Source organism: Paralichthys olivaceus, chromosome 4 (genome assembly GCF_024713975.1).
Source record: "Paralichthys olivaceus isolate ysfri-2021 chromosome 4, ASM2471397v2, whole genome shotgun sequence".
NCBI lineage: Eukaryota > Metazoa > Chordata > Actinopteri > Pleuronectiformes > Paralichthyidae > Paralichthys > Paralichthys olivaceus.
This window is the reverse complement of record NC_091096.1, coordinates 16,143,362-16,170,829: the sequence shown is the minus strand read 5'-3', so window position 1 is coordinate 16,170,829 and position 27,468 is coordinate 16,143,362. Positions and strand designations below refer to the sequence as shown.

The window sequence follows — 27,468 nt, the reverse complement described above, 5'->3', positions numbered from 1 at the left end:
TCATTTTTATTTTTGTGCAGATGTTTGTAATTAACCAGGCCTATTAAATTTAGTGGGTAGATATCTTTTTACCTGTTATTAATTGTCAATAGAGTTTTACACTTTTAAACACATTGAGATCTGATCATCATCCAGCTCTGTGGTGTAAGAGATGACAGTCCCTGGTTGATCCTTGTTTGTTTTTTGGGTTCAGCAAGTTGGTTGGTCTCTGGCTAGAGAGCGTGACTGGGGCTCGGACACGCTCTGTAGCTGTGGCGCCACCGCTGGCCTTTAGTTTCCTGATTTGGTGCGTCTGATGCTTCAAAAGCCAAACACAGTGAGACTTCACAGCAGAGCACGACAACATGTTGCTCATGTCCCCCTGTGGTCCATCCACCCGACATTGTATTGTCGCGACATGTACAGGACACAGACTCTGTCATTGTACGTGTTTGGGAAACATTATTACAGCAACAATGGCGCCAGCACAGCTCGTCGCCAGTGGCCATGTGTCCTGTCATCTGTTATCACTCTTTAACTCCTCTGGCTTTCTCTCACAACTGATCACAAATCTAAATCTGTTTCACAAAGTGCTTCTCTCTGTTCTCAGCTGAGAAGGACGCGGGGAGGAGAAAAGAAGGAAAGAAAAAAAGAAATAAGGAAAATGGAAAAGAGAGTTGTTAATGTCACTGAACCATGAAAGGCTTGGCCCGGGGTTGGAATGACTCGGTATACAAGGTTCTTTAGTGCTGTGGCTGCGGGGATAAACATAACTTACATCAGCCCTTCGCTTGTACAGGAGATTTCCTCTCCTGGCACTTACAACCTCAATGCTCACACTGCACTGTGATGCACACACACACACACACACACACACACACACACACACACACACACACACACACGCACACACAGACACACGGCACAATCTGGACCCTTTCAAGTAGCTCATGTACACATGCATACACACAGACCAGAGGGCACACCAGGGTTTTGAATAGTATATTTTTATTCTGTTTGCAAGCATGACAGTGGTTGCTATTACTTGTTCACACACACAAAGCTTTTGTTGGATGGATTTGTATCAGCAGCGATATAAAAACATTAATTGTATTATCAGTGTAATGTCTGACTAGGTGTGTGTGTTCTCTGTCTTTTTCTCTCTCTCTCTAGATAATCACTCAGTATGTTTACGAGCTGTTGGAGAAAAAGTGCAACATGACTAAAGCATTCCTGCCAGTAAGTACCCTGAGTTTGAAAAGAGGCATTTTCCTCTTTCATTTACGCCCTTGAAGATTAAAGGGAGTATTATATATGAAAATTGACGTAAATGCTTCGGCTTCAGAGTGTGATTATATTGAGTCCCCTGTTTAAAAAAAAAAAAAATTAAGAAAAGGGGTTTGCAAGGAGTCAGCTCTTCTCATTTCTCGATCAGTCTTTGTCTTTTCCTTTATATCTCCCTCTTTCTTTTTTACCCCCCCCTCCTCTGCTCACATCCTTTGTGCAAAAGTGTCTCCTCAACAAATTAACTGTATTGTGACGTGTCATTTCAAAGGCGCAGAGGCACAGCATGCTGATGCTTAATCTGTTTTGCATTCATTTGCACGGAAGGGGACTTTCTCAGCCATCACAGAGTTATTCTTTGCCCAGCTCATCCCGGCTCAGAGCACACACTTGATCCCTTTTATTTGTTGCTGGAAGCATTTTTGTCTCTTTTTGCCTCCCTTCCATCCCTGCTCCTTTTTTTTCTGTTCATAAAAGTTGTGATCATTTTTCAGGCTGCGTTTACAGGGATGTAAAGCAGCACTGGTGTTTAGAAGCGCAGCAGAGTTAGCTCCTGCGCTAACAGTGTCCATAAATCACTTAGCTAGGGACTCAGCGGCTTTCATTAGCCCCCATACACTTTTACTGGTTTATCTGCCTGCCCTATTTATCTCATTATTCCTCTGGAAAATTGCTCAGTTCTGCCTTTCTGCTGCCCACCCGCCTGCGAGTATATGGCATTTGTGTGCGTGTATTTGTGTGTTAGCGGTGGGTCCGTCCACCTGCACGGCATTGAACTTGTGACCACAGATTTTAAGAAGATTAACCGCAGCCAAGTATAGGGAGAGAGAATGAAGGAGCACAAGAGAATAAAGGGTAAGATTTTCTCCCCCACTCGGCTGTCTTTGTCTGCTTGGATTAAGTTCGTGCAGCTGCCACCCGTGGCTTTTATGGACAGTGTTTGTCTCCTTAGAGATTCTTCCAGGCATACTTGGTAGGGATGCAAAGACTCATGGGAGGTGGACGGAGTGCATGCACACACACAAATATACTAAAGCTCTCCCTCCGTCTTTGTAACTTTGTCCCTCAGTTTTAATCGCACAAAGGCTGTTTTCTGATCATGATAATTGATGATTCCCATTGATGCATAAAAGTTTTGTAAATTACAAAGGCCTCAGTGGAGTGGACTGTTTCTTTTTAAAGAAAAAGATTTTCAGATGATTATTTAAATCAACAGAAATTATAGCTCTAATTATAAAGTGAGATATTTATGATTTATTATTTTATCATATTTTTATTTGCTCCTGTAGAAATGGAGTAAAGGCTTATTTTGATTGACATAAATGTCAGCAACACATGGTAACTAATGTTGTCCTGGACATTTAGGTGGATGCCACGGACGATGAACCCACCAGTTTTATCTACCTGAGCCCAGATGCCTTGTCCAACCCGTCCAAGCTGCTGGTGTTGATTCAGGGCAGCGGCGTAGTGCGGGCCGGTCAGTGGGCCCGTAGACTAATCATCAACCAGGACCTGGACTCAGGGACACAGATTCCCTTCATCACCAGAGCCATGGAGGTAGGACAAACTACAAAAGAAGTTCAAGCTACTCTGTTGAACTCGTTTTCTGATGTTTGATTCCAGATGTCCCGTTTTCATGTTCTCTGACTGGGTGCACTGAGGACACTGAACATTTTCTTATACTGTTTGTTCCTTTGCAAAGAGTATATACCGTGACACATTACTGGTATGTGAGGTTGTGTGTTTCTCTGAGTGGAAAAAGTCACCACATAGTGTTACCACCATGACCACAGCGGGAATGGTGGTTGGTCTGTGGGGATATTGGTGTGACAAGTGTAATGCACATAGTTTATTTAAAGGGCAGCCCTGAATATTTGAGGCTTTGGAAGCAGTTGTGGCACAGTCAGATACAGGGTATTGCGGTATTTTGTGTTCTGGGAGTTTTGATTGGGATTGTGGGTATTTGTTAGTGTCCCTGTGCTTTCAAACTGATTTTCTGACTCATCAACTCAAGTCAGTTTAACTTCAGTGTAAAGGAAATGTTTCCATGGTCATGTGATAAATTATATGATACTGAACAGCTTATGTATCTAAGTGTAAAATATTTCTGTGTCCACCTTTTTCCAAATCTGTGCCAAAATCGAATGGCTTCTTTCTTCGCCCATGTCCCATCCTTCCACCAAGTTTTGTGGAAATCCGTTCTGTAGTTTTTGTTTAAAAAACAAACCTCATTCCTCCGCCGGTCTAAGTATAGAGTTTATCACTTTACATGTAAGGGTACAGTGCCGTTTTGTCTTGTTTATGAAATGAAGCATATTCCTCAACATTAATTGCAGAAGAAAACATCCATGCCTACGTATCTATGATGCATGATTCCCATGTAGTCCTGTGTATTCATGGGTGACTGAGTTTAGAAAGAGAAGGTGATAATGTAATATAAAATATAAATTTGTTTTTCTGTCCCGACACTATGCTCACACACGTGTATACACATGTGCGTCAGCAAGCGAAAAGGTGCCTCTGACTGTCTCATTCTTTTCATCCCCATCTCTCCCCTCATTTGTCAATGTGGCCATGACTACCTGTGTAATTTCATCAGCCTGCTGTTCAAATTGACTTAGGGGAGATCCTGCTCTCCCTCTCCCCCTCGTTCCCTCTTTTCGTCAATCAGAATGCCATAAAGACTTTCAGTGCTGTGTAAAGTCCCCGCCTGCCGAGTACAACAGGAGACGTTTGGATTGTGCGTGCGCGGGTTCGTGCTCGTGCTGTCGGATGATTCAGGTTCCCCTCGAAACTCTTCCACCGTCACCCTTGCTGGCATTACAGTTGTGTTGCGGAGAGCCCAAGTGACAGCTTAGATATAGAGAACCTGGTGTGTGTAGAGGAAGTGCTGCTCATTCATCATCGTAAACAAGAAACCGTGTTCTTACACACTGACAAATCATCATCCAGGCATTTACCACACACAGGCCTTGTACCCTGTGTTCGCCGGAAAGACGAGCGCAGACGTTTACAGTCAATTCATCCTGTCTCCAGCTATTACGGGCATGTTTGTGGTTTGTTATGTCATAGCATGTAATTGGTGTGGATGTCTGGTGTGCGTGTGAGTTACAGCTACTCTAACATCTGCAGAGAGGTGTTGAGCTTTTGCTTGTGTTTGTATCAGACGGTTTTAAGGATTAGTTTCCCTTCAGGCATAGAGGGAGCAACTAATCAGTGATGTCCCGAGGATGATGCTGCACATTCATCAGCAGTAGCCATTATAGTTCTTCAGTGTGGTATTATAAAATGGAAAATGCTTGAGAGGAACAACACATGACTTCAAATTGAAATGTAGGTGTTGTTGTAGCTGTTCTGGGGCTGAGAGACATGATATGCTGCACGTTGCTCCCTGAACAATCACAGTTTGTAGTCTTTTACATCTTGTTTGAATTCACCAGGAAAAAAAAGTGCTTGCAACTGACTTCTGGGGGAAATGTATGTAAAAACAAAAAAAACTTTGTGATCTGAAAAGTCTCTGTTCCACAGTTCCATCTTGCGACACTGACTTAATCATTCCTCATTGGCTTTGTCATGTTTGATATCTTCTGGTGCAACTCTGTGAGCTGTGCTCCTACAGGTCAACATCACCGAGTTGACAAAACACACTGTACCAAACATGGAAGTGGTTTTGTTACGACGTCATGATGTGTCTCAAGTGCGTGTCACATTGATTATTTCTGAACCCACCTGCAAGGGCAGTTATTCTGGCTGACATTCGAATGCTGTATGTTTCTTGTAGTTTTTTACTTTGATGCAATGTTTTACTTCTTTTATTCATTTACCCTCATTAATGTATCCAATATTTAAAAACTACAAGTTACTCACTCAGACAGATACATTCTATGTCACTATTTAAAGATACTGCTTTCTGTCTATTAAACAGCACAAAAGACGAACATGCATACAGGTATTTTAGTAGGGATTCATATATTTAAATGTATTTCAGTGTTTGTAAGGAGTGCCTGACTCTTCTGTCAAGTGGCTTGCTGACTCCCAGCATGTTTCTTCTTGTAAGAAGAGATGTGCAGCAGAATTGGTGACGGCTAGATGAGGTGAAAACTTGGTGACATGTCCTCCGCTGTACCTTGTGAGAGGAAGCAAGCAGAGACACCATTGTTGTTATTGTGGTTGTACAGCCAACCGCATCTGTGTTCTGAAATCTTTACCACAAGGCAGTTTCATTTCATGGAACTAGTGTAGAAACCACTCAACAGGAAACTATGTGGCATCACTGTCTGTCTCTCTCCACCTACACATATAAGCCACAGTTGAATTACAATTCAAACTTTACAATGACTTGACCAAAGCAATTCATGACTAACTGAGGAGGAGGTTGATTAACCAAAAAGAAGAATAACCACTTGCTGTAATATACTGATTTACAGTGTTGACATACTGCAATGTGAGACAAAAAGTGGAAAAGTCCATTAACCAAACTGTCATCGATATGATTCTTCAAGGTTAAGTGTGAGAACTTTTGTAAATGAGCCATTCCAACATTCAGATTCTATATAAAAGCAACATTTTTGATTTACAAATTGATTCAAGTGCAGTCTTGGGTAAAATGTTTTCCTTTTTTTCCCCCAAGTGCAGCTCATGTGAAGTTACTCACAGGAACTTGTTTAGAAATTCAAAGCCTGAAGCAAAGGGTCAACTGGAGTGCAATCGGGGAAATATGGTGGGCGCTTGTGGCTTTGCAAGACAAACACACTCACACAACAGATCATTTGACTCAGTGCAAATGTACATCTGTCGTGTGTGTGTGTGCATGTGGTGTTAGTCTATGGTGTGTGGGCTCTAAAGGTTCTTAGCCATGTTCTTTAAAGGCTTGAGTCAGCCTTTCCTCTCTTCCAGCGGGATCACTGCTGCTAATCAGGGGGATTGTGGGAAAAATATCTGATTGTACTAGCTAATCAGGCCTTTCACACAACACACATCAACACCCACTCACACAGTCACGTTCTCGGGTGAATCTCTGGGCAGCCTGTCTCTTACTGACGATGTACATCCCTCACCTGTTTCTGCCGCCTGTATCCACCACGTTCCTGTCTACACCTACACCACAATCTCACGCCCGGGCCACACCGGCTGCAGTTGCGCTGGGGACCGGCCTGCTATTCATTTCTGTGCCCATGTTAACAGATTAGAGCTACCACACTGGCTGCAGTTCAGCCACGGTTCTTCTATAGATTCTCACATGGCCTTTTTCAAGGCAAACCTTATGTAAAAACATAGCGCTGGCAGTAGCAGCTCTGCAGCTGAACCACGGCTGGTGTGAACAACTGACATCCGCGACACGCAGCTGTTCTGCAGCACAACCGCTGCCAGTTTGGCCCTGGGCATTATGATGGAGTTATCTCATAAGTAGCATTGAAAAACAGGTTCTACTTTCCCAATTACCTGAAGGGGAGACTTTTAGGGGACTTCAAACTTTTGGACCCATATGTTTAAGGTGGGGTTTGTAAGTTTTTTCTGAAATACTTACATTTTATCTTATTTGTTAAAATCCTCTTATGGATCTGATAGACATCAATAATTAAAGTTGTCTGAAAAAAAAGAAAATAAAAAACCTGTTTTCTGTGGCCCTTGTAGGTCTATAAAAAACATGACCAATAATTTCATTTGGACTGTGACATAATGAAATGATTGGCTGGGTATCTGTCTCTCACTAGCTGAACTCCATGCCTGTGCATATCCTGTCTGTGCTCTCACTTTACATGACCGGAGTCTCCAGGCGGGAAGACATACACAGCTGAAGCAGAGACAATAGCCAGTAGATAGTGAGCGAGCCACGGAAAAGTTGGCTTCTAGAAGTTTTTAGGCAGTGCATGTTCATTAGTTTTTGGAGCGTAGCTTTGACGAGGGGGCCGATGGGAGGGGGTGGGATGTATCTTCTGCAAATTTTCTGAAGTGTAGCCAGCTCTCCCTAGCTTTTCTCTGCGTTACATCCCTAGCTTTAAAAATAAAGTCTGTAATATATACACACCTAACATCAAATGCATCACATCGGGCAAAGGGTATGATTGTGGCGTTTAGCACAGTGTAGTAACACCAAGTTGAGGGAAATCTTAGTGCTTTGTCCACAGGTCTCATGCATGTTGTCTTGATGTGCATACGTGTGTGTGTGTGTGTGTGTGTGTGTGTGTGTGTGTGTGTGTGTGCACATGGAAGTTGTGCTATTCCCATAGCCTAGAGGTAAAATGACAGGTGAGAGGAGGTTTCTCAAGCAACCACCAGTGAGAGGGGAGAAGAGAAGGAAAAGAGGAATCTGAGATGGGGGGAGCGGGGTATTGGGTAGTGGGTGCAGAGAGGGAGAAGGATTATGATTGGTTGGAAGAGGACAGAAGAGGAGAGATGGAGAGGAGTGGAGAGTGGGATTGAAGCAGGAAGAGAGAAATGAGAGGAGGACTAGGGAGTGACTGCAAATGGGGTGGGACTGGCAGAGGACAGACGGGAGTATAGAGAGAGTGTAGGCAGAAGGCAGGCTTCTGACAGCTCCACTACTGGGAGAGGGCCTCTTAATGACAGCTTATTCCTTCATGATTTCAATTCCTGACAGTCGACAGGTCTGCTTGTTGCATCATGGCAGCTGTATCATTACCTTCTGGCCCTGTCACTGCTCTGCATCCTGAGACTGAGACGGTGGAGGTGGAGGGTGGGTGCTTTAGGGATTGGAGGGGGGAGAATAGTAGATTGTGGTTTACAGTCAGAATAATTGAGGAGGGAGGGAATATTGAAAGGTGGGATCATTAGTTATAGTAGCTGTTGGAGTAAGAGAAGGACTTTCAACAAGTCTGTGGCCAAACTGAGAGAAAACACTTGAATGCTGCTGTGAAGCCGTAGCTCTCCTGTGCCACTTATCAGGCCAAGAAGCCGATGTTCTCCAGTGTCGCTTTTCATTTACTTTACACCACTCCTTTATATTTCCTTTTGATTTCTCCTGCTGTCGTCATCTGTCGGTTTTGTAGGCAACTTGCTACTCTTAGAAAAGTTTTCCTCCACAAGTCTTGTGTTAATCTGGGATTGAAAAAAACTCATTTACTTGCCATGCAACTTTGTGGAGGGGTGGGACACGACCAGATGACGAACTCTTTAAATTTTGGTTTGGACCCAGGTTTTTTTTCACTTTCTTTAACATTGTGAGCATTTTGTCAACAAATTCCTTGATTTCCCATGAAGAATTCATGGATCTTGATTAAAAAAACATCAGGCATATTTTAGTGCATTTTATTATTTTATTAGATAGTAAATGTGGATGTAAACACATACACACACAACCCCTCAAAAAGTGTTACACTTTCCTCAAGAATGACTTAATCTAATTTATAAATTGCTATTAAAGACACAGATCTAAACCTCCCTTCTTTTTCACCCACCTTCTCTCCACCTCTCTTTCTCTCTCTCTCTCTCTCGATGGTGAGTCAGGCTCGACACTGGAGACCCACTGGAAAGAAAGAGGGGGAGTGGTATTTTCAAAAGTGTGTCAAAAGCCTAGGGGTTTGTATCTGCCCAGAATTTCAATGGGAGGCTGAAAGGGGGCAGCGGGGCAGACAATCTCAAACACAGAAATCCTCTTTTAATTTCTGTCATGCCTCCCCCACCTCTTCCCCTCATCCCCCCTTTTTTTTCTTGGAGCTGGATGATGTCTTGTTCAACATCGGCCTCACACTCTCACTTCACACCCTGGCATCCTCCTGTGTTGTGTTGTGTTGCGTGGCCGTGCTGTTAGATTTCTCTCTCTCCCTCCTCTTTCTGTCTCTCCAATCACCATTCTTCCTCCTCCTCCTTTCTCATTAGTTCGTCTAATTCCCCCCGAGCTGTGAGTTAACCTGTGTTTGTGTGCGTGTGCACATGAGTGTGTGTCCCAGCGATAACATTGTATGTGCAGTGTGTGCTCAATCTATCTTGGGGCATCAGGTGGCTACAGAAGTCAGACACATATCATTCTATCCAGCTAGCCAGGTTTAGCCAGAGGATTGTGTGTGTGTGTGTGTGTGTGTGTGTGCGTGCGTGTGCGTGTGCGTGCGTGCGTAGCATGTGTGTGTATATGTGTAAGGGTCAAAAGATTCTCTGCCTAGCCATGGCCTTGTAATAGTAGCCCTGCAAGCAACACACACACACACACACACACACACACACACACACACACACACCCCTCCAGGTGGGTCCCAGCACATCCCGGAGCACAGATCAATGCACTTGACACCTTCAAAGGCAGGTGTGGGGCCTGGACTTGCTCTGGGGTTAAACCTCTTTTAAATAGCCTCCCATGGGAAGGCAGCTGTCAATAACCTACCATAATTACCGGGGCCAGTCCCGCCAAGGGCTCGGCTGTATAGGCCAAATTAAAAATTGATCAGAGGGAGAGAAAACATTATTTTGTGGTGGTATTCCCTGTCCTAACAGCAGTGCTGCTGCTGTATGTGAAATCTCATCAACTGAGGTCCAAGGTAGATATCTAGAGACCTATTTATCTATCTATCTGCCCCCCCTCCAACCACATGAACAATGGAGGACTGTCCCTGTTGTAAAAAAACATTTGCATATTGAGTGTCTTTCAGTGTGCACTGATCTGTGTGTGTGTGTGCGTGTGTGCGTGTATATATACATGCAGTGTGTGTGCATACTGTATGAGCATGCAGCTGATTGTTATGTGCTCCAGGTAATCGTACATCATCTGCTATCCATGTAGTGTTTTTTTGTGTGTGTGTGTGTGTAGCAGTGTATTGATTGTGGTCTCATTGAGTTTCTCTTGGCAGGGAGCCTTTATTTGTTGGTCCGAGAATGATATGAAGAAGACATGTTCATCCTCAGGCTTCCTTTTGGAAAACACACTGACTATTGTTTCACAAGACGCTGATGAATAAGAAACTGACAGTTTACTAAAGGTTTGAAGTATTTACTAAACACACTGTCGGTCATATCACTTGTTAAGTTTTTAATCATTATTTATATATGTCATTAGTGTGGGACATGTTTCTTCCCATTAAATATTTGAACCTCTTTTAAAAGGATGTTCTTTTGGGAGGTCCCGGCTTTATTGTAATTACCACTGGCATCTGTAATTTTCATCCAGCTCAAATCTGCCTGATACATTATTCACGCAAGCGCGTAAAGTGGGAGCGTGCGTTTTGACATTTCATATTTGGGCTAAGATCAGAGGTTCAAGTGAAGAGCACAGCAGATTCGGTGGTGTTGATAAGTGTTGATTGGCCTATATAAACACAGGAAGTGTTGATTTTAACACTATCGGAGTTACAGTAAATTAAGTCTGGCAATTTCTTTTTCCTTTGCAGAGATTATTTATTTTGTACAGCGTGCCCCTGGATTTACACACATAGCACATGCAAATTGCTTTAGAGGATTGCTCCTTTAAAAGTAATCCAATTTAAATAGTGTGACTTTAAACATTGCATTTCAGATCAGTTGTTTCCAAAGTGGCTGGTGTAGAACCGCGGGGTGCCATGAAAACTGGCCAGGGGATGTGGCAAGATTTGTTTCCAGTTTTTGTGTTTTTTCAATAACATTTCATCACACATTTGTCACAGTAAACAGATGTGGATGTTAGATATTCATTATGACATTCTGAGTTTGAAAGGTTGTTCTGTCACTGGGTGCCGTGGTTTAATAAAACACATTTAGGTGTAGTAGTTTGTCCCAGTGGTTTACAAACACTCAGAGGGAAAAACAAAATGTATTTTCTGCGTGGATATACATTATATTAATATCTCTACACATACTGTATAAACTATATAGAGTGTAACAGTGACAGCTGGTGGTAAATCTACCACGGATGGTTACAATATTATGGCTGATAATCAAAATCTCAATTTAGAAAATGAGTGGGATTTTGACTTCTGGAAACACGCTGTAGCTTGTGTATATATATGTACAGTGTCGAGAGTATGTTGTGTCATTTTCCAGGCTGCTCATAATGCCATGTTGCTTGGGGGCTGAGAAGAAGGGAAGAACAACAGGATGAAAATCAAAAGAGCATAAAAGAGGAAGACTTTGATGTAATTGTGAAAGATTATTTGGGAGGGTACAATTATTAACCCACGTGTGATAATTGACTTGATGGTTTTTTTGGAATCAACACATTATACCATCAAAAAGGCTTTGTCTCTATGTGTGTGTGTGTGTGTGTGTGTGTGTGTGTGTGTGTGTGTGTGTGTGTGTGTGTGTGTGTGTGTGAGAGGTGGGTAGTAGGTCATTTGCAGCTGCAGGCTGTGTGTGTACGTCCCAATGGGAAGGTCTTGTTTAGTCTCTCTTCCAGAGGCCCCCAGGCAGTGTGTGGTGGATACCTCTTCACTCTCTCACTGGGAACACTCATCTATGGCCCATACACACACACACACACACACACACACACACACACTCATCCTCACACTCACAGAAAAAACCCTCAAAATATTCTGCACAACTCTTCAACCTGTGTGGCAGCATGTTCACTCTGTGGTGGCTCTAATGTAACATATTTTACTTCTTCACCTGTTTAAATGTTGTGGATGATGTGTGGATGATAGAGTAAATTTTACCTGCAGATATGAACACACAGATGCAAAGGCTCTTTCATCCTCCTGTAAATTTTACATGTATCCTCCGTCTCAGCAGGTTTTGCAGAGGTTAAAGGTGTTTAGCTGTAGACACTGCAGGAGGAAATTGAGTTTTGCCAGGGGCAAGTGGCGAGCACATAGGTGACACTGCATACACTACAGACACTACACACCACACACACAAGTGCACACAATCAGCCACTGAGCATCTCTCAGGGTCAAAGTTGAAACCTGCTTTAAGCTCTGCAGTGCCTGTGTCATGCTCCAGGACTGTGTGCGCCACACTTTGATCGATGAGAGGAAACTCGGCTCTTAAATAAGGGTTACTGGGGTTGTGGAGGGGTACACTGGGGTTAGAGGCAAACAACAACAAATCTTGTGTTAATAGTTTTAGTGTCGCCTCTGTGGTTAGAAATGAAAATACATGCTGAAGGGCGGCTCTGGTTGAAAACAGATTTTTTTTTTGTAACAACAGCACCAGCTTTTCACTCACTGGATTACTTATCATACTGTCCAGATGAATAGTAATATGCCATGTATTTATTTGATGCTGCAGTTTGATCATGCAGTTGTCTGATTTTGTGTGTCTCCCCTCTCAATGTGACCAGACATCAAAGGTGGAATCTTTATTTCAAGGCTTATCTGTCTTTTGAGACGGGTACTGTCCTGGATTTGAAATATACATTTGAGTACATCAGATCGTGGCAGTGACGGCGGCATCTCAGTGTTTCAAGACGTGCGCTTTTGTGTTTGTGCAAGAGAAAGAGAGACGGACAATGAGGAGTGAGAGAGCGATTGCATCAGTGATCAGATCTGTCTTCTGCAGCTCAGTGGGTCAGTGGGTAACTGTGTCTGTATATTTCTGTGTGCCATGTACAATAGGAGGCAACATAGAGCTCGGCTTGAACTTTGGAACAAAATGTAAGAAATGTTTGTGCATAAGCAAAGAAATGTTGAAGGTGCGAGGTGCAACATCACTTTATTTCAGTGTTAATACCAAACAGAGATGTCACAGCAGGGGCTGAATGTTATCATTGTTCAGGTGTAAAACACTTGTCTGTCTAAATATTCCTCTTAATCTTCCTTGTATGATGCCACAAACAACAACCACACAACACATGTCTATCTCCATTTCCTTTTTTGGTGACTTGTTTCTTACAGTTTCATCTGTGTCAACACCAACCTGTGCATGTGGTCTGTGTCCCCTCCCCTTTATCTGCTATTACCGTGCTCGTGATAGGTGTTATTTTCCTGCTGTATGCTGACAGCCTATCCCTTAACCCTCTTAGGAGCACACTATGCTACGCTTGGCTGACTTGTTTGCGCTGATGTCAAGTTTTAGCGGTTAGCAGGCAGTTACCATATGCCACTGTGCTGCTGTCGCCCCCGATGTCAGTCAAACGAATGTCAACCTCAGCTAAGAACACAGTACGCCGTGGCGCACACCCAGAAACGCGGCGACAGTGACGAAACACACGCACACAAACACACGAGTCACTCACACACACATACAGTACAGTAAAGTAAACTTGCCATAAAACAAACGCAGACTCGCTGTAGTGAGAATACAAGAATCAAATCATGTGCAATGATAGAACTGTGTGGTCCTGCTGACATACAGCTCTTCATCATCTGACAGAGGGAAGCAGCAGCATCTGCTGTGATGCTTAAAGTGAGAAAAGTCACAACTGTGAAGCCAAACTGATTTCTCAGGACGCAATTAATACATATAGTCTGACTTTGCTATTATTCTGTTATTGACCTAGTCCATCCAATTAGTTATTAGTAGCAAAGCTAAGATTAACTCGTGTTTGTTGCCAAGTATGTTTATACCATTGCATGATCAAGCCAGGGTCACTGCTTCTGGGTGTTGAACTCTATAGTATTTGCCCCTGATGGTAAATCTTGGTCTATTATAATCTCTGATAGAGCAGCACACTGTATTATGATATATATAATATATAATAGGATGTTATACTGACATCATTCAGTATAATTCAGTAAACTGAGTGCTCAACTTTGTTAATTTTGATTTAATTCTGTAAAGTGTTTTCTTTTTTCTTGCTTGTTCCTTATTGAACAGAAATCAGTATCATGTTTCAGCTTCCTCAGTGATTGATAAAAGATTCCCGCTATGCACAAATACACTTTGTAACACAGACTAATAGAACAGAAGTTTGCTTTGATAATAAAAATCAAAGTGTAAAAAAAAGTTGATGAATAAATCTGGATGACTGTCCCAAACCAAGATCACAACTTCCAGATGTGACACAGTTGGATTGAAACTGCTTCAGAGACACAAATATATTTGTCCAAAATGCAAACTAACAACCACACTTTGGCTTCAGGTGCACGTTTACACACACATCCACAGTTCAAACACAGAGACAGAAACACACTCACACATCTGCCCATGAACTGAGGCGCTTTTCTCTGATAAGTTATAAGTGTGAGTGGAGTTGTGCGTGGATTTGTGGGTGTGTGTTTGTATGGAACTCTATATACGTGTCCTTCACTTACCTGATAAGTGTAACTCCCCTGTGTTCCGGCCCCCTCCCTCTCTTTCCTCTGTCCCCATCCTGAGATGTTGGTAGCTGTTTTCTCGTGTTAACAGAGTTGTTGTGTTTTGCTTGGCATTCAGAGAGGGAATGCGGCCCTACAGCTCTCTGTTCATTGTGACCTTCTTCAAACTCACCCTTCCCTCTCCCTCCTGGGCTTCTTCTCTTTTCTCTTTTATTCCACATCTTTCTAAGATTTCTGTTTCCCCGTTTTGTCTCTCAGGCTGCCTCTGCGGCCGTTTTATCCAAAGTGCTGCGCAGTCGCCTTTGGAGTCACTGTCTCTTTGGCCTTTGACAGATCAGGATGGCAGCGTGTGACCACGGAGGATTGAGCTGCTTCTGCATTCTACTTGGTGTCTCTGACTCATTTTCTCTCTCTCTCCCTTTGCTTTCTCGCGCTGCCTCTCTCTTCTCTCTCGCTCGGTGTCTAAATTAAACATTAGTTAAACTGCTGAGCACCAGCTTCGATGGACAGTGATAAAGAAGTAACATTATAGTAACAGTGACATGACATGGTGCTGTACAACCCCAGGGAATGACAAGAGAGAAAGGCGCCATAATCCATTTTAATTTCACTGATATCATTGTATTGAGAGAGAGAGCGAGGAGGGAGAGAGTGCGAGAGAGAGCGTCAGAGCGAGGGGGGTGGGAGAGGGGGGGTAGAAGTGAGATGTCTCAGACCAGAGACTGTGCTCGAGCTGACTGCAGTGTCTTGTGGTGACCTAGTTGCAACCTCTTTGAAGTCCACAGGCTGATCTCTCTCTATAGGCTGCAGAGGGGGATCTGCTGCATAGACCAGGATTGGAAAAAAAAAAAAAAAGAAAAGGCGAGAGGTGAATCAAATTGATGGGGTCTTCTGCCCTGAACCACTGTAGCCACAGACACATGTATGTGTAGTTCCCTGTGTCACTTTGCTCTTGCTTTCCAAGTGCTTATGCACGATTGTGTATGTGGTCGTTTTGGCTGCTGCGACTGTGTGTTTCTTTTGTGTGTTGCAGGTATTCCTTTCGGAACGTGTAGCTGTAATGTCAGGCCAAACGCCGCCTTTATCCTAAAGCCCACCACATTAGGAGACAGTGGTGCATTGTCAGGAGAGCTGACCTAGAATAGTCCAATCACTCCACATCCAGCCCCCTGTCTGCCCTCTCCTGTGATCACCACGCTGCCAATGCCGCAGTCTATACTGAGTGTGTGTGTGTGTGTGTGACCCAGTTCAGCGGCTGGTGTCGCCAGGCTTGCCCCTGGTGAGGGCACGCATGTTAGGGCACAAAACCCTCAGATGTGTGAGTTCTGTTCAAGCACAGCTGTATGTTTCTTGACTCATCCGTCGTTTGCAAAGTCGTGCTAAACAAATTATAGCTCTGTGTTTTTATTTCCACATTCTCCCTCAGCTCCTCGGTTTAACTCCAAACTGATCCGTCTGTATGTAACCAGCAGATTTACTTGTGTGATTGGTGATTTTAAGTTCAGGGTATGTCTACAAAGGGACAGAACAAACACACAACTTAGTGTGTGAATATGCTGCTAAGGGATATGGAGTTCTCGGCCACACACGTACACATGCATGCTGTACAACATGGCCGCCCCGTGAACTCCCTCAATTATCCGGAGCCTTTCTACTGCACCCCTCCATCCCTCCATCATCCTCATTGAAAGCCTGTGTGTGCAGACATACTCTGCTGGGGGCATGCTTAACCTTCTTCGTGCTGCACAACACAAGGAGACACACATGCTCTTCTTCAAGTTCTTCAATTAAAAAATCCACTTCACTTTTTTTTGCCCCCTCTTCCTTTCTCCTTCTCTCTTTCATTCCCTCCCTTTGCCTTCTTTTTGAAGTTAGCCCGGGGCCTCGCGGAGCCTCATCAACCCTTTGCCTTGGCTAGATTGCATACAGGTACCCTCTGTGGCTATTTCAAATGACTTAATTAGCTTCTGAGTGCAGCGGGTTTGTAGAAGCCTCTCTCTCTTTCTCTCCCCCACTGCTCCCTCTCTCCATCTCTGTCTCTCGCTCCGTCTTCAGAGAGGGAGAAAATGATTGAGCCCATGTGACACATTTAGTCCCTTGCCGTGTGGTTTCACTTTCTAGGTCATGCTCTGGCTGTGAAGCTGACGGCCTATTACCTCGTAGAATAAGATGACACATGCCTAGACACATAGTGTGAAGTGTGTGCATGCATCCATACGTACTCACTACCCCATGCGTGCTCAAACACACATGCTTTATCCTACGTTCAGTTTATCAATGCATCCTTAGCTTAAGGCGACATCCACCCACCGTCAATTGTAATAGATCTTCTTTTCATTGATGCAATATTTATCAATTCCATTTCCAAGCAGCAGGCGAACCATATTTTAGTTGCTATTTGCTTTGCTAGTTTGGCACATATTTGTTTGGAGGCTCAGACACAATCCAACGCTGTTTTGTTGTGTTATGTCCCCTAGTGTGAATTCCCATACACCAGTGATCAAGGTGTGTGCTTGTGTTCTGACTGTAGCTGTGTCTGTGTTTACGTCTGTGACAACAACGTCAAGGGCATGCCCCGCCGCAGTACAAAAAAAATCCATGTTGCCGCATCCATCTCAGCCCTGATACCACAGATGCGCCACACATACACAAAGGCATTGCACACACACATATACACAAAGCAGCATGTCTTTTCAGTTCCCCTTCCGGGGGACGCAGACAGAAACAAAAACATCTTGGATACTGTCTTCTTTGTTGTTCCTCATGGTTTAAAGGTACAAGTCTGTCAGACTGTACAATGCAAGTGGTAACTGTCCTCCAAAATGTCACTTTCACAAACATTCACAAAACATGTCAGAAGTTTTGTCAATGACAACTGAGTGGTCCCTGTACCTCTTTTTACCATTGTCAACTGTCAAGGTCTTGAAAGTCAAGGGGGGTAAAGTTTTTGCTCCATAAAGTTTTATTGTAATGAAGTGCCTGACGGAAACATATGACCACGAGGATGTGATCAGTGATGGTCATCAATGACTAAATGAGTTCTGTCACCCCTCGGGCTGGGAACGAGATCTCAGGGGGTTTCGGAGAGCAAAGTGCCTGTTAACTTCTGGCTCTCTGGTCCAGCTCTAGCTTGCTGGTTAGCTTCAGGCCTGTGTTAAAAACCTGGGCCTGCTAAATTAACTTTGGCAGTGTGTGCAGCCTGTGGCACAACACACACACACTCAATAGCAAAGTGCACTCACAGCCATTTGAAGTCAGGCATTGACCCATACACACACATACACTCTCACATTCACTCTCCCATTACCCAATCTTAATTGGCTAACTCCCCTCTTTCTCTCGTCCTCTCTATCTCTCTCTTGGACCGGCCTGCAGGCTTGGTGGTACACTGGCACACAGCACCAGAGTTTGGGCATGTGAGCAGGTTTGGGGACATGGAGGAAATTGGAGCGGGTGAAGTGATACAGATGGGTGGTAGGATGAAGTTTAGAGAATGATGAGGAGATGGGAGCAGGTAAATTATGCCCCAACACAAAGTGATATTTAGCTCTGAATATCATATGTGTTTTTGGATTTTACTGCGTTTTCACAGTGAGAAGGTAGATGCTTCTCTCCTTTTCCACTAGTTGAGGAGTTGTCATGTGCTGTCAGTCAGCTTGTTCTCCTTGTGCCTGTCACTGTTCTGGAGAGGAGCTGTGGGTCCTAGCCATTTTGCTGAGCAGTGTGTGTGTGTGTGTGTGTGTGTGTGTGTGTGTGTGTGTGTGTGTGTGTGTGAGTGTGTGAGTGTGTGAGTGAGTGAGTGAGTGAGTGTGCATGTTGCCCTCAGAGCACTTTGTTGATTCTGCTCTGCAGTGTCAGTGACACATTGAGTGGATTCGGTGGGAGTCCCCTGGTTTCCCTCGTGCTGTGTTTACTCCATCTGTTTACTCCCCCCCCCCAAAACACTCTCAAATCTATTACCCATCTTTCCCTCATTTTTTCCACTCTATCTTTCGCTCTCTATCTCTCTTATTTACTGCTGACTTCAAATCAGTACCTGTGTGGTAGTCGGGTGTTGTGCCTGCCGACAGCCAGCGCTCGTCTCCCCCTCAGCAGGAGGTGGGATTGAGTTTCTCTCAGCCATGCAGCCAGACATCTTTTTTGGCTTGAAAAGACATAGTACATTCTTTCCTGGATGGATATTTTTCAGTCCTGTATTCTTGATTAATAGTTGAATGAGAGTGGGCAAAAAGAAAAGAAAAGAAATAAATGCTTTGGGTGCAGATGCTTCTGCTTCACAGCTTCCGTAGAGCCCAGATCGGCAGTTGTCCTACTGGAAGTTTCTCCCATCTTCTCAAAGGGTATCTGGAGCTCAGACAGAGTTACCATCAGCTTCTTGGTCACCTTTGGGACAGTGGCTCTTCTTCCCTGTTTGCTCAGTTTAGCAAGAGGCAGGGTCCTGTTCTCCAATTGGTTGATTTTATGGCCCATATGTCACCCTGTGCCTGGTTGAGTGTGTGTACACACACACAGAGTGGAGAAGTGAGTTGTATTATGATTAAAAGTGTGTAAGAGGAATAATTATTGCATATGGACAATGGTAAACATGCAAATATATTTATTGAGCACAGAATAGATGCTTGGATATAATTTATTTTCATAATATAGTTAATGTCCATTGCTAGCTTAGGAAAGTGGCACAAATAAAACACCATGCACAATAAGTTAATAATAGATTGATGAGGGGGAATTTTTTTTTTTTTTTAATTTAGAAAAAGGCTGCAACATAACAAAACATTAAAAACATGAGGGGGTTTAAATATATATTCCAATTGCTTTCACATCTTTTTTAGATACATCACAGTCATAGAAATATCATCCGACATACGACATTAGAATTCATTTTAAATGAAATATGTGTCAGGATTGTGAAATAATCATTGATTTTTCCTCCTCACACAGCATCACCTCTGAAACAACTTCATTAAGCTGTGTGCTCATTATGCAACCCCTGTTACGGTTTTATAATGCCAAGCCCCAGTCTGTGTGTGATGGTATGAATTGATAGTTTACATACCCTATGCCAAGGGCACGACCAAGGGCTCATGAATGAGAGATGAAAAGAAGTAAAAGTGGAGCAGGGGAGGAAAAGAGAGAGAGTTATTTTTTTTCCCCCTCATCCTTGCGACTGGCTAATTAGCCTGCTACACAGCTGCAGGGATGGGGTTCAATAGTTTGCCACTGAGCTACAATGATAATAAACCTGGATTACCTGCTTCACCAACAACCCAACCCTGGTACTACTGGTAGTGGTCATGTTCAACAGCCTGGACATGAAATCAGTCCAAAAAGCAGGCCAGGTGGAGGAGCATGACGTGTGTTGTCCAAAGAAGAGACTTGAGAGTTGGTTGCTTGAGAATCCCCATGCACCACGGAGGGAAATAGTTTGAGTAGCATGGAAACTGAAGAGCTGGCATGTTCAGCAGATGTTTTGGAAAGAAACACAACTGAAAATCTGGACTGAAATTAGGGTTTTGTTATAGATGTGTCAGCTGCATGATAATGATTAAAGGCTATCAAGGGTATGGACCGTCAGTTAGTATTGAATGTGACATCATAGACTGGCACTCATATGCATATTTGAAATTTAAAGAGATTTTAAGAATAAGTGAAGTGTCTGTCAGTCTTGAAAGCCATTGAGATTTGTCATTGATCTTGTTAAATATATTTATATCTGAAACACCCAGTTCTCCGCTGGTTCTAAAAAATAAATGACCTCTTAGTATAAGTTCTATTGCAACATAAACAGAAATTTTAATACATCCCATCTTCATTTTCAAGGTTCACTTGAGAGAGACAGGGATTGTAGAGGAATGGTGTGAAAATGAAACAGGGGCCTCAGGACATGGATAAAGTGAGCTTTAAGTAAAAAATACACCCACTCACCACACATTTTGATTTCAAGCAAAAGACAGTGTATGCTGATGCATAGTGAGGAGGCTCTGAGACATTTTGTGTAACTAACGGCTTGTGTGTGTGTGTGTGTGTGTGTGTGTGTGAGTGTGAGTGTGTGCATGTGTGTGTGAGACTGATTCATTGCTTTGATTCATCTTTCGTCTACTTGTTTATTCTTATCAACTCATCTAAAGATTGTCAATTGTTTGTCTGATAGTAAAGGTATAGTACACATACTTGAATACAGCTGGATGACACCTGTGTTTTATGCTTTTACTTAGATGATTGAATTTTATGTTATTGAATTTCAGGGACAAAAATGGCGAATACAATGTCATCTTAACTGTAAGAATCTTCCCTGAACTCCTCTGGTTGATACTCAGCTGTAGCTGCGCGAGCTTCCCGTTGCTGGCGGAGAGGAGCATAGCAGAGTAGACTTGGAGGGTCGAGTCTGGCTAATGAAGTTGTCAGAGGCGTGTTGCACTGAGGCTGATGGGAGGGCCTGCCAGGCGGCCAATAGCGAGACTGCGTCTGTGATCAGCCGAGCATGATGGGAGACCACCCTGCGCAGCGAGTGCTGAGGCCCGTCACAGCCCACAGATCAAAGAGCTGGCCCTCTAACACACCAGCAATTAGAGAGATGCTGCAGCCGAACACTTGCAACAGAAGCAGAAATTTGTGTGTGCACACTTTTATGCAAAGTAACACCTGGACAGATGCAAATAAACAAATACACTTAAAGACAACGCATGTGTGTACGGCTGCACACATTTGTACCAGGTGCATATTTGCACGCTCAAAATGATTCTCAAATACGGCATGCATGGATGGGCTGAGGGAATATTGCTAAGGATGACTGAAATAAATTCTTTTTAAAAAATGCCTCAGTTATGTGTGGACAGCTGTAGCCTTTCATTCACCTCCTCAGCCCCTGATGCACTTTCTATCAGATGATGTGTTTCCCTCTTCCAGGTCCATTCCCCTCTGTCTCCATTGCCCTTCTTTAGTTGAGATATCTCATTAATTACCCCTTCTCTTGCCTGCCTCCTGTTAGCCTCCAGTGTTAGCTTGCTGCTGCTCGTTCTCCTGCTCCGCTGCTTCTCTGTCTCTCCTCCCAGTCTCCTCTTTCCTCTCTCCTCTCCTCTGCTCTTTGCTCTGCTCTCTGCTCTGCCCAGGGTTCTTGTTTGAAATTCAGGAGTGGTGCAGTGAGACTGCAACAACCTACATACAGATAAATTCTCTCTCTCTCTCATTTTCTCTCTTTCATTTATTCCATCATCATCCTTTTCCAGTAACCCTCACCCCTGCCCTGCTCTAGTCAGCTTTTTAAAAATAAATATTAGATTATAAAGGTGTAATTTGTGTACTTTTAATATACGAAAAAACTTTTTTACACCGTTTTTACAAACTCTGTCACTCTGGGAAAACACTGCACTTCTGGAAGCTTAGTTCTGTTATGTTTCTCAGCGCTATGGGAATAAGTAAGGGCGCGTCTTTGTGTCAAATTGTTCTCTGTTTACTATTGGTTGATTTAAAGTGCTTATAAGTTTTACCTCCAGCTTGCCTTGTTCCTCATTCCGAGTGTGTGACGCTGGAGGCGCAACTCCTGTATGCCCCGCTGACTTCTCGGTGAACTCCTCTCCTGCAGATTAAAATAAAGACAAGGAGAGGAGGAGGAGGAGGAGGAGGCCAGATGAGAAGAACGAGGTCTGTTTGTGTGCGCGTGCTTGCGTGTGCATGTGTGCGTGCGCACAAACAGGGTGGGCGTGTGACTGTGTCTATGAGAGGGATGGGTGGGTTAGCAAGTGTATGAATGCATATATCAAATGTGCTAATAACTGTGCGTTTGTGTGTGTGTGTGTGCACATTCAGGTGCGCAGTATGTGTGTGTGAAGTTCCTTGTGCCTCCACTTGTGTTTGGAAAGTGGCATGTGTTGGCAGTGGGTGGCAGTGCAGGAAAAGCAAGCTGGCTCGCTGGTGGGGAACCTGAGTCAGAGCATTCAGGGGACAACAAATCCCATCCTCTTTATTCTGTGTGTGGAAGGTGCTGATGTTCATCATCCAGTGATTTTTAAAGAACTCTTGTTGCCCTTTAACAGCAGCGGAGACATTCTCCTTTTTGTTTCTCTCTGGTAGTCTCTCACCTCTTATTAATGAGTGGATTGTATGCCAATTTTTACACCTTGCAGTTATCTGATGCTTCTTTTTTAGAGAGCCAATGCTTTGTGCGTTTTCAGGTTTTCAGCACTAAATTAGTGAATGTGCTAGAGACTGGATAATGGTCAGATAGCTGCTTAAATTTAATGTGGCATCAACTCTACACTCTATATCTGACTGCGTGTGGGTGTGTATACACACTTGCACTAACTTGACTAAGTCAAAGCCCCTCAATAATACTATATATCACAATATTAGTTGCGTGGTCATATTTTACTGTTTAATGTCCAGGAAGTAAGAACATGTGAAGTATGTCTACATATGAGGAAAATATATTCTATATATGCTCACATTTGCTCCTCAAACTCACTCAAATTGGCAGCTTAAAGGTTCAAAACTTATGGCTATAGCTAGGGCGGTGCTGACTAAAAGTGAGCGGTAGTCAAATGATTGCATTGCGTGGATAGGGTCAGAATACAGGTTTAAATTCTGCTACGCAAACTCTCAGAGGGAGTTTTCTGTGTGTGTAAAAGAAAAAAGAGAGACAGGAAGGGAGGGAGAAGGGCAGATGTTATATTGATGGTACACCACGCTCCTCTCCTCTGTCCTGAATAATCATGATCCTGAGCTGATGGGATGCTGCTTCAAAAAGATGAGAGTACACGTGAACTGTGAATGAACTGGAAACTGCATATGAACCAGGTAGCCCAGCCCAGCAGCCATCCCTGTTCCCTAGCTGGGGAATTCCTAAACCAGATTGATGCTGATATCGATGAGAGGGGGAGTTGGGAGAAATTAAGAGTGTTTTAAGATCCAGTGGTGGGAGGAAGTATTCAGACCCTTTAATGAAGTAAAAGTACAAATACAGCAACGTACAAATACCCAAGAAAAGGTTCTGCATGTCAAATCTTAATTAAAAGTACATTTAAGTATCAGTAGTATTTCAAAACATAGTGAAAGTAGGCCATTAAATTAAAAGTTCTGGTTGGTCTCTCTGACTAATATATATTATTTGTAATACTGACACATCAGTGTGTGAGCTGCATGTTGCTGTTGTAGCCACTTGTTTAAACCACCAGATAAATCTGAGAGGTAGTGAGATGGTTAATTAGAATTGATTAGTTTTTAAAAAAAGTAATGATGTGATCTTATTTTTGGTTTTAATGACAGTTTTATTCATGGTTTTACAAGATCTCAGTTTTCTGTTGTTATTTGATGTATTCAAGCATTTAATGTTTTTCTTTCTTGTCCGAGTCTGTGTGGCTAATGTTTCCTGCAAGGTTTTTTTTTTTCACCTAAACAAATTTTCTCTCTGGAACAATAAAGTTAAATTTGAAGGGTGTTACAGACAAGACCCAGAGAGAGAGAGAGAGTAATTGGGTCAGGCTCGGTTGGCAGGTGAGCAGACATTTGCTCCAGGCTGCTATACCACCTTTTGATGCAACAGGCTTTGTGGAACTGTTTTTTTCTCTCTCCTTTTTTACCTCTTTCTCTATCCCTCCATCCTCCACTGGCTACACCTGTCAGTGTCTACAGACAGTCTCTTTAGGGCTTTTATCATTTCTCTACCTCAGATTTCATCTTTGTCATGGTTGAGTTTTGTCTGAAGAACATGAAACTTTAGCAACAGACTGTAGGATAGATGTGAAGAGCAGGAGCTGTTGTACCAGATCAGACAGATAGGTGGCAGTATACTGTCAGCCTAGATCAACACTTTATTCTCTTCCCTTTGCTCCCCATCCTTCTGATTGTTGTGTGTTATCTATCTATCTATCAATCTATCTATCTATCTATCTATCTATCTATCTATCTATCTATCTATCATATCAAGTATCTAGTCATGGATTGAACTGAATCTCTACCTTCATGGTCATCTTCTGCTCTGACTATCAAGCTGTTTTCATCATTCATCCTCTGTTATATGCCTCCTTTCAATCTCCCTCCAGGCTATCTCTCCATTTCTGTGGACGTGTCCCTGGAGGTGCTACTTGCTTAAATGCTAAAACGCAGTGGTGTTAGCGGCCGTTAGCACAGACATGGCTATTCAGTCCTCTGAGTCAGATATAGAGTCTATAAACCAACGGATGGATGAGAAATTGTAGCACTGCACACCAGCTGAGACTCAGTACCATCAACTTGGAAATGATTTGAGCAGATAAACGCAGACGCACGCACGCACGCACGCACGCACACACACACACACACACACACACACACACACACACACACACACACACACACACACACACACACACCCTGTTTGCCCAGATCAAGGCCGTGGCTCTAAGGGACTAGAGGGAGATCAGGCACAGAGCGCCTATGGAAATAGACGGCTTTGTCATAGAAACATCCACTGCTCTTCCCCGGAGACACACTGCTGTGGTGGTATCCTCAGCTCGCAGACTTTCTTCTTTTCTTTTCCCATCCTCTCGTTCTGTAACCTGCGACTGACACACACACACACACACAAGCACACAATGCTCCCTTCTTTCCCATCTACCTTTTACCTTTTATCATTGTCCTTCCAACTCGAAGCAGCTACATTTATCTTAAACCTTTCCTGTGCTCTACATATTTTGCCATCATTTCTTTAAGTGAGAATAAATTTGCTTGATTCACAGTTTAACTTTTTTGCTGTTTATTGACTTCATGACATTTTAAAAAACTTAAAAGCTGACATGGCTGGAAAGGTTTCATATCCACTGTTGTTAGTGGATGTTGATGGACATTGATTTAATTCTCATCTATAATAACTAAGTCTAAGGATGTAAATTCTAACTTGTTAAACTATAGTTTGATTTTACTTGTTCTGGTCATACCTATTCCTTTTATTCATTCCATCCATCTCTGTGTTGAGCACTCACACATCCCTGTGGGATTTTTAAGGAAAAGATTATAGCAAAATGTTTGCTGCCTCACTGAACATTATTCTTTCCATTGTTCTGAAAATGTGTAGCACCAAAAAACACAACACTAAAATTGTTGTGTATCTGGAAATCAAGTTATTACATTTTTTTAGTATTGAGATTAATGAATTAACATTTTCTGGCTCACAGCTAGAAGGATAAAATAAAAAAATGTAATGATCTTTTATATTTGAAGCAATAAAAATAAAAAAATCATCCTTTTTATTTTTTTTCTTGTTTATTCTTTCTTTAGCTCGCTCCTCTCAGATTCCTTAAATGCAGTGGATTGGACAGTTATTTTCAGCCCTTATCCACCCTGTCTTTATTTCTTTATTATGTTTCTTGACGCTTGGGAGCAAAGCAGTTGTGTGAAACGTCTGAGCCTCAGTGTGAGGTAGATGAAAATAACACAAAATAAAAACCGATTCACTCTGGACCATTACTGGACACCTGGAGACCGCCCTTTCTCTCTTCTTCACTCTCGCGTTCGTGTGTGTGTGTCTCTCTGGTTATGTTAGGAAACCCACCGTAGAGCTCTGCATTATAAGGAGATTATTAGTAATTGTAAGTGTGTATGTTTTTTGGAGGGGTGGGTGGTGCACGGGTGAATGGAGTGTCCCTCCCCCCTATCAAGTGGCTTTGCCTTGCGTGCCCGCAACCCCACTGAGCTGGGGTTTGATTCTGGCAGTGGCAGCTCTGTCATAGATCATAAATGGACACCCCCCCACCCTCTTGCATTCCCTCCCTCTCAGGAGTACCTATGTGGGTGAGTGGCGGGTCCTGTGCTTGCACACACGCTGGTGATTGTAAGCACATATGCATAAACACACACCACAGTTTCCTACATTCCACTGCGGTACCAAGCAGAGACAGCCTTGTAGTGTACATATGCTGTTGCAGCTTGTTTATTCATTATTTGTATTTATCTTTTTTACATCTCCCATCTATTTTTTTAAATCAAAGTTAGATGCTGAGCCAGCCGTGTTTCCTATTTCTGCTCATCCCTCTCTCCTCTTTTTTACATTCACCCTTGTCCCACCCACACCTGAGAGGGATAGCTGTGCCCAAGTTGACCACATGTTTGGAGGGTCAGCCAGAGTAGCTGGGTGAGAGCCAGCCTGCTGAGAGAGCCAGGGCTGGGGCAGGCCAGGGTTTGGTCTGACAAGCACCGAGACCTGGAGCGCAGGCAGACTGAGATGAAGGTGGGGGTGGGACTGCGGGGCTTGTATCCTGCAGATTAGAGCGATGCACTGTCGATACACACAGGATGGGCTTTTCAACATACCACACTACCCTGGCCATGACTCCTCTGAACTGAATTGTTACAAGTGTGTGTGTGTGTGTGTGTGTGTGTGTGTGTGTGTGTGTGTGTGGGACGATGTCAGAAAGAGGCATTCCACCTTTTTTCTGATGGGTAATGGCAGCGTAAACTTTTCACCCCACTTTTTCATGTGATCGGACTGAAACAGCATTCCATGGAAAATGCATGCTCCTTTCACCTGCATGAATGTGTGTGTGCGCGGCTGTGTGTGTTTCTGGGATAATAGCAAAAAGACCAGTGGACTGTGGATCACCTCTAGTTCAGACAATTATCTTTCCACCAGTCAATTTGAGGTCAGTTTTACAAATCAGTTTACATTCCAGCAAATTTCAAAAACTTCAATCAAGTGTATCTGAATGAAAGTTTCAAACACCTCAGTATATAAATGAAGCTTTGCTAATATTATTATGTTATTCTTATGCCACTATTTTCCAGTTATGTGTGCCCTTCTGTTTTTGTAATGGCATATATCATATATATTTTTCTAGGTGTTACATCTCAGCTGTTGTACACCAAGCGCAGCAGTCACATGAGCCGTGTGTGTTCTTTGAGTTTCTGCCTCATAGGTTTGGCAAGTGAATGAGGCCTGATGTTTGGAGCTTATTTAATAGGCAGTGCGCATGCATGTGCCTGCGCTTGTGTGTGCTCAGTCTTTAGCGGTGTGCCACGTCTCAAGCCCCTTATTCTTGGATAATTGTGCTGCAAGTCCTCAGCCTCCCCTTTAGCCTGAAAACCAAGCTCATTGCGGCCCCCGAGGAGCCCCCCC

The 27,468-nt window shown here is 43.3% G+C and overlaps 1 protein-coding gene across 5 annotated transcripts in view; it reads left to right on the top strand.

The window, feature by feature from the left end:
• arb2a (ARB2 cotranscriptional regulator A) overlaps positions 1 to 27,468 on the top strand; it is a 150,384-nt gene that overhangs the window by 18,420 nt on the left and 104,496 nt on the right. For all 5 annotated transcript variants that reach the window (XM_069523913.1, XM_069523914.1, XM_069523916.1 and 2 more), the window contains exons 5-6: positions 1,153 to 1,218; positions 2,629 to 2,820. In XM_069523913.1, coding sequence (XP_069380014.1) covers positions 1,153 to 1,218; positions 2,629 to 2,820 — 258 coding nt within the window. The remainder of the gene's footprint in view (positions 1 to 1,152; positions 1,219 to 2,628; positions 2,821 to 27,468) is intronic.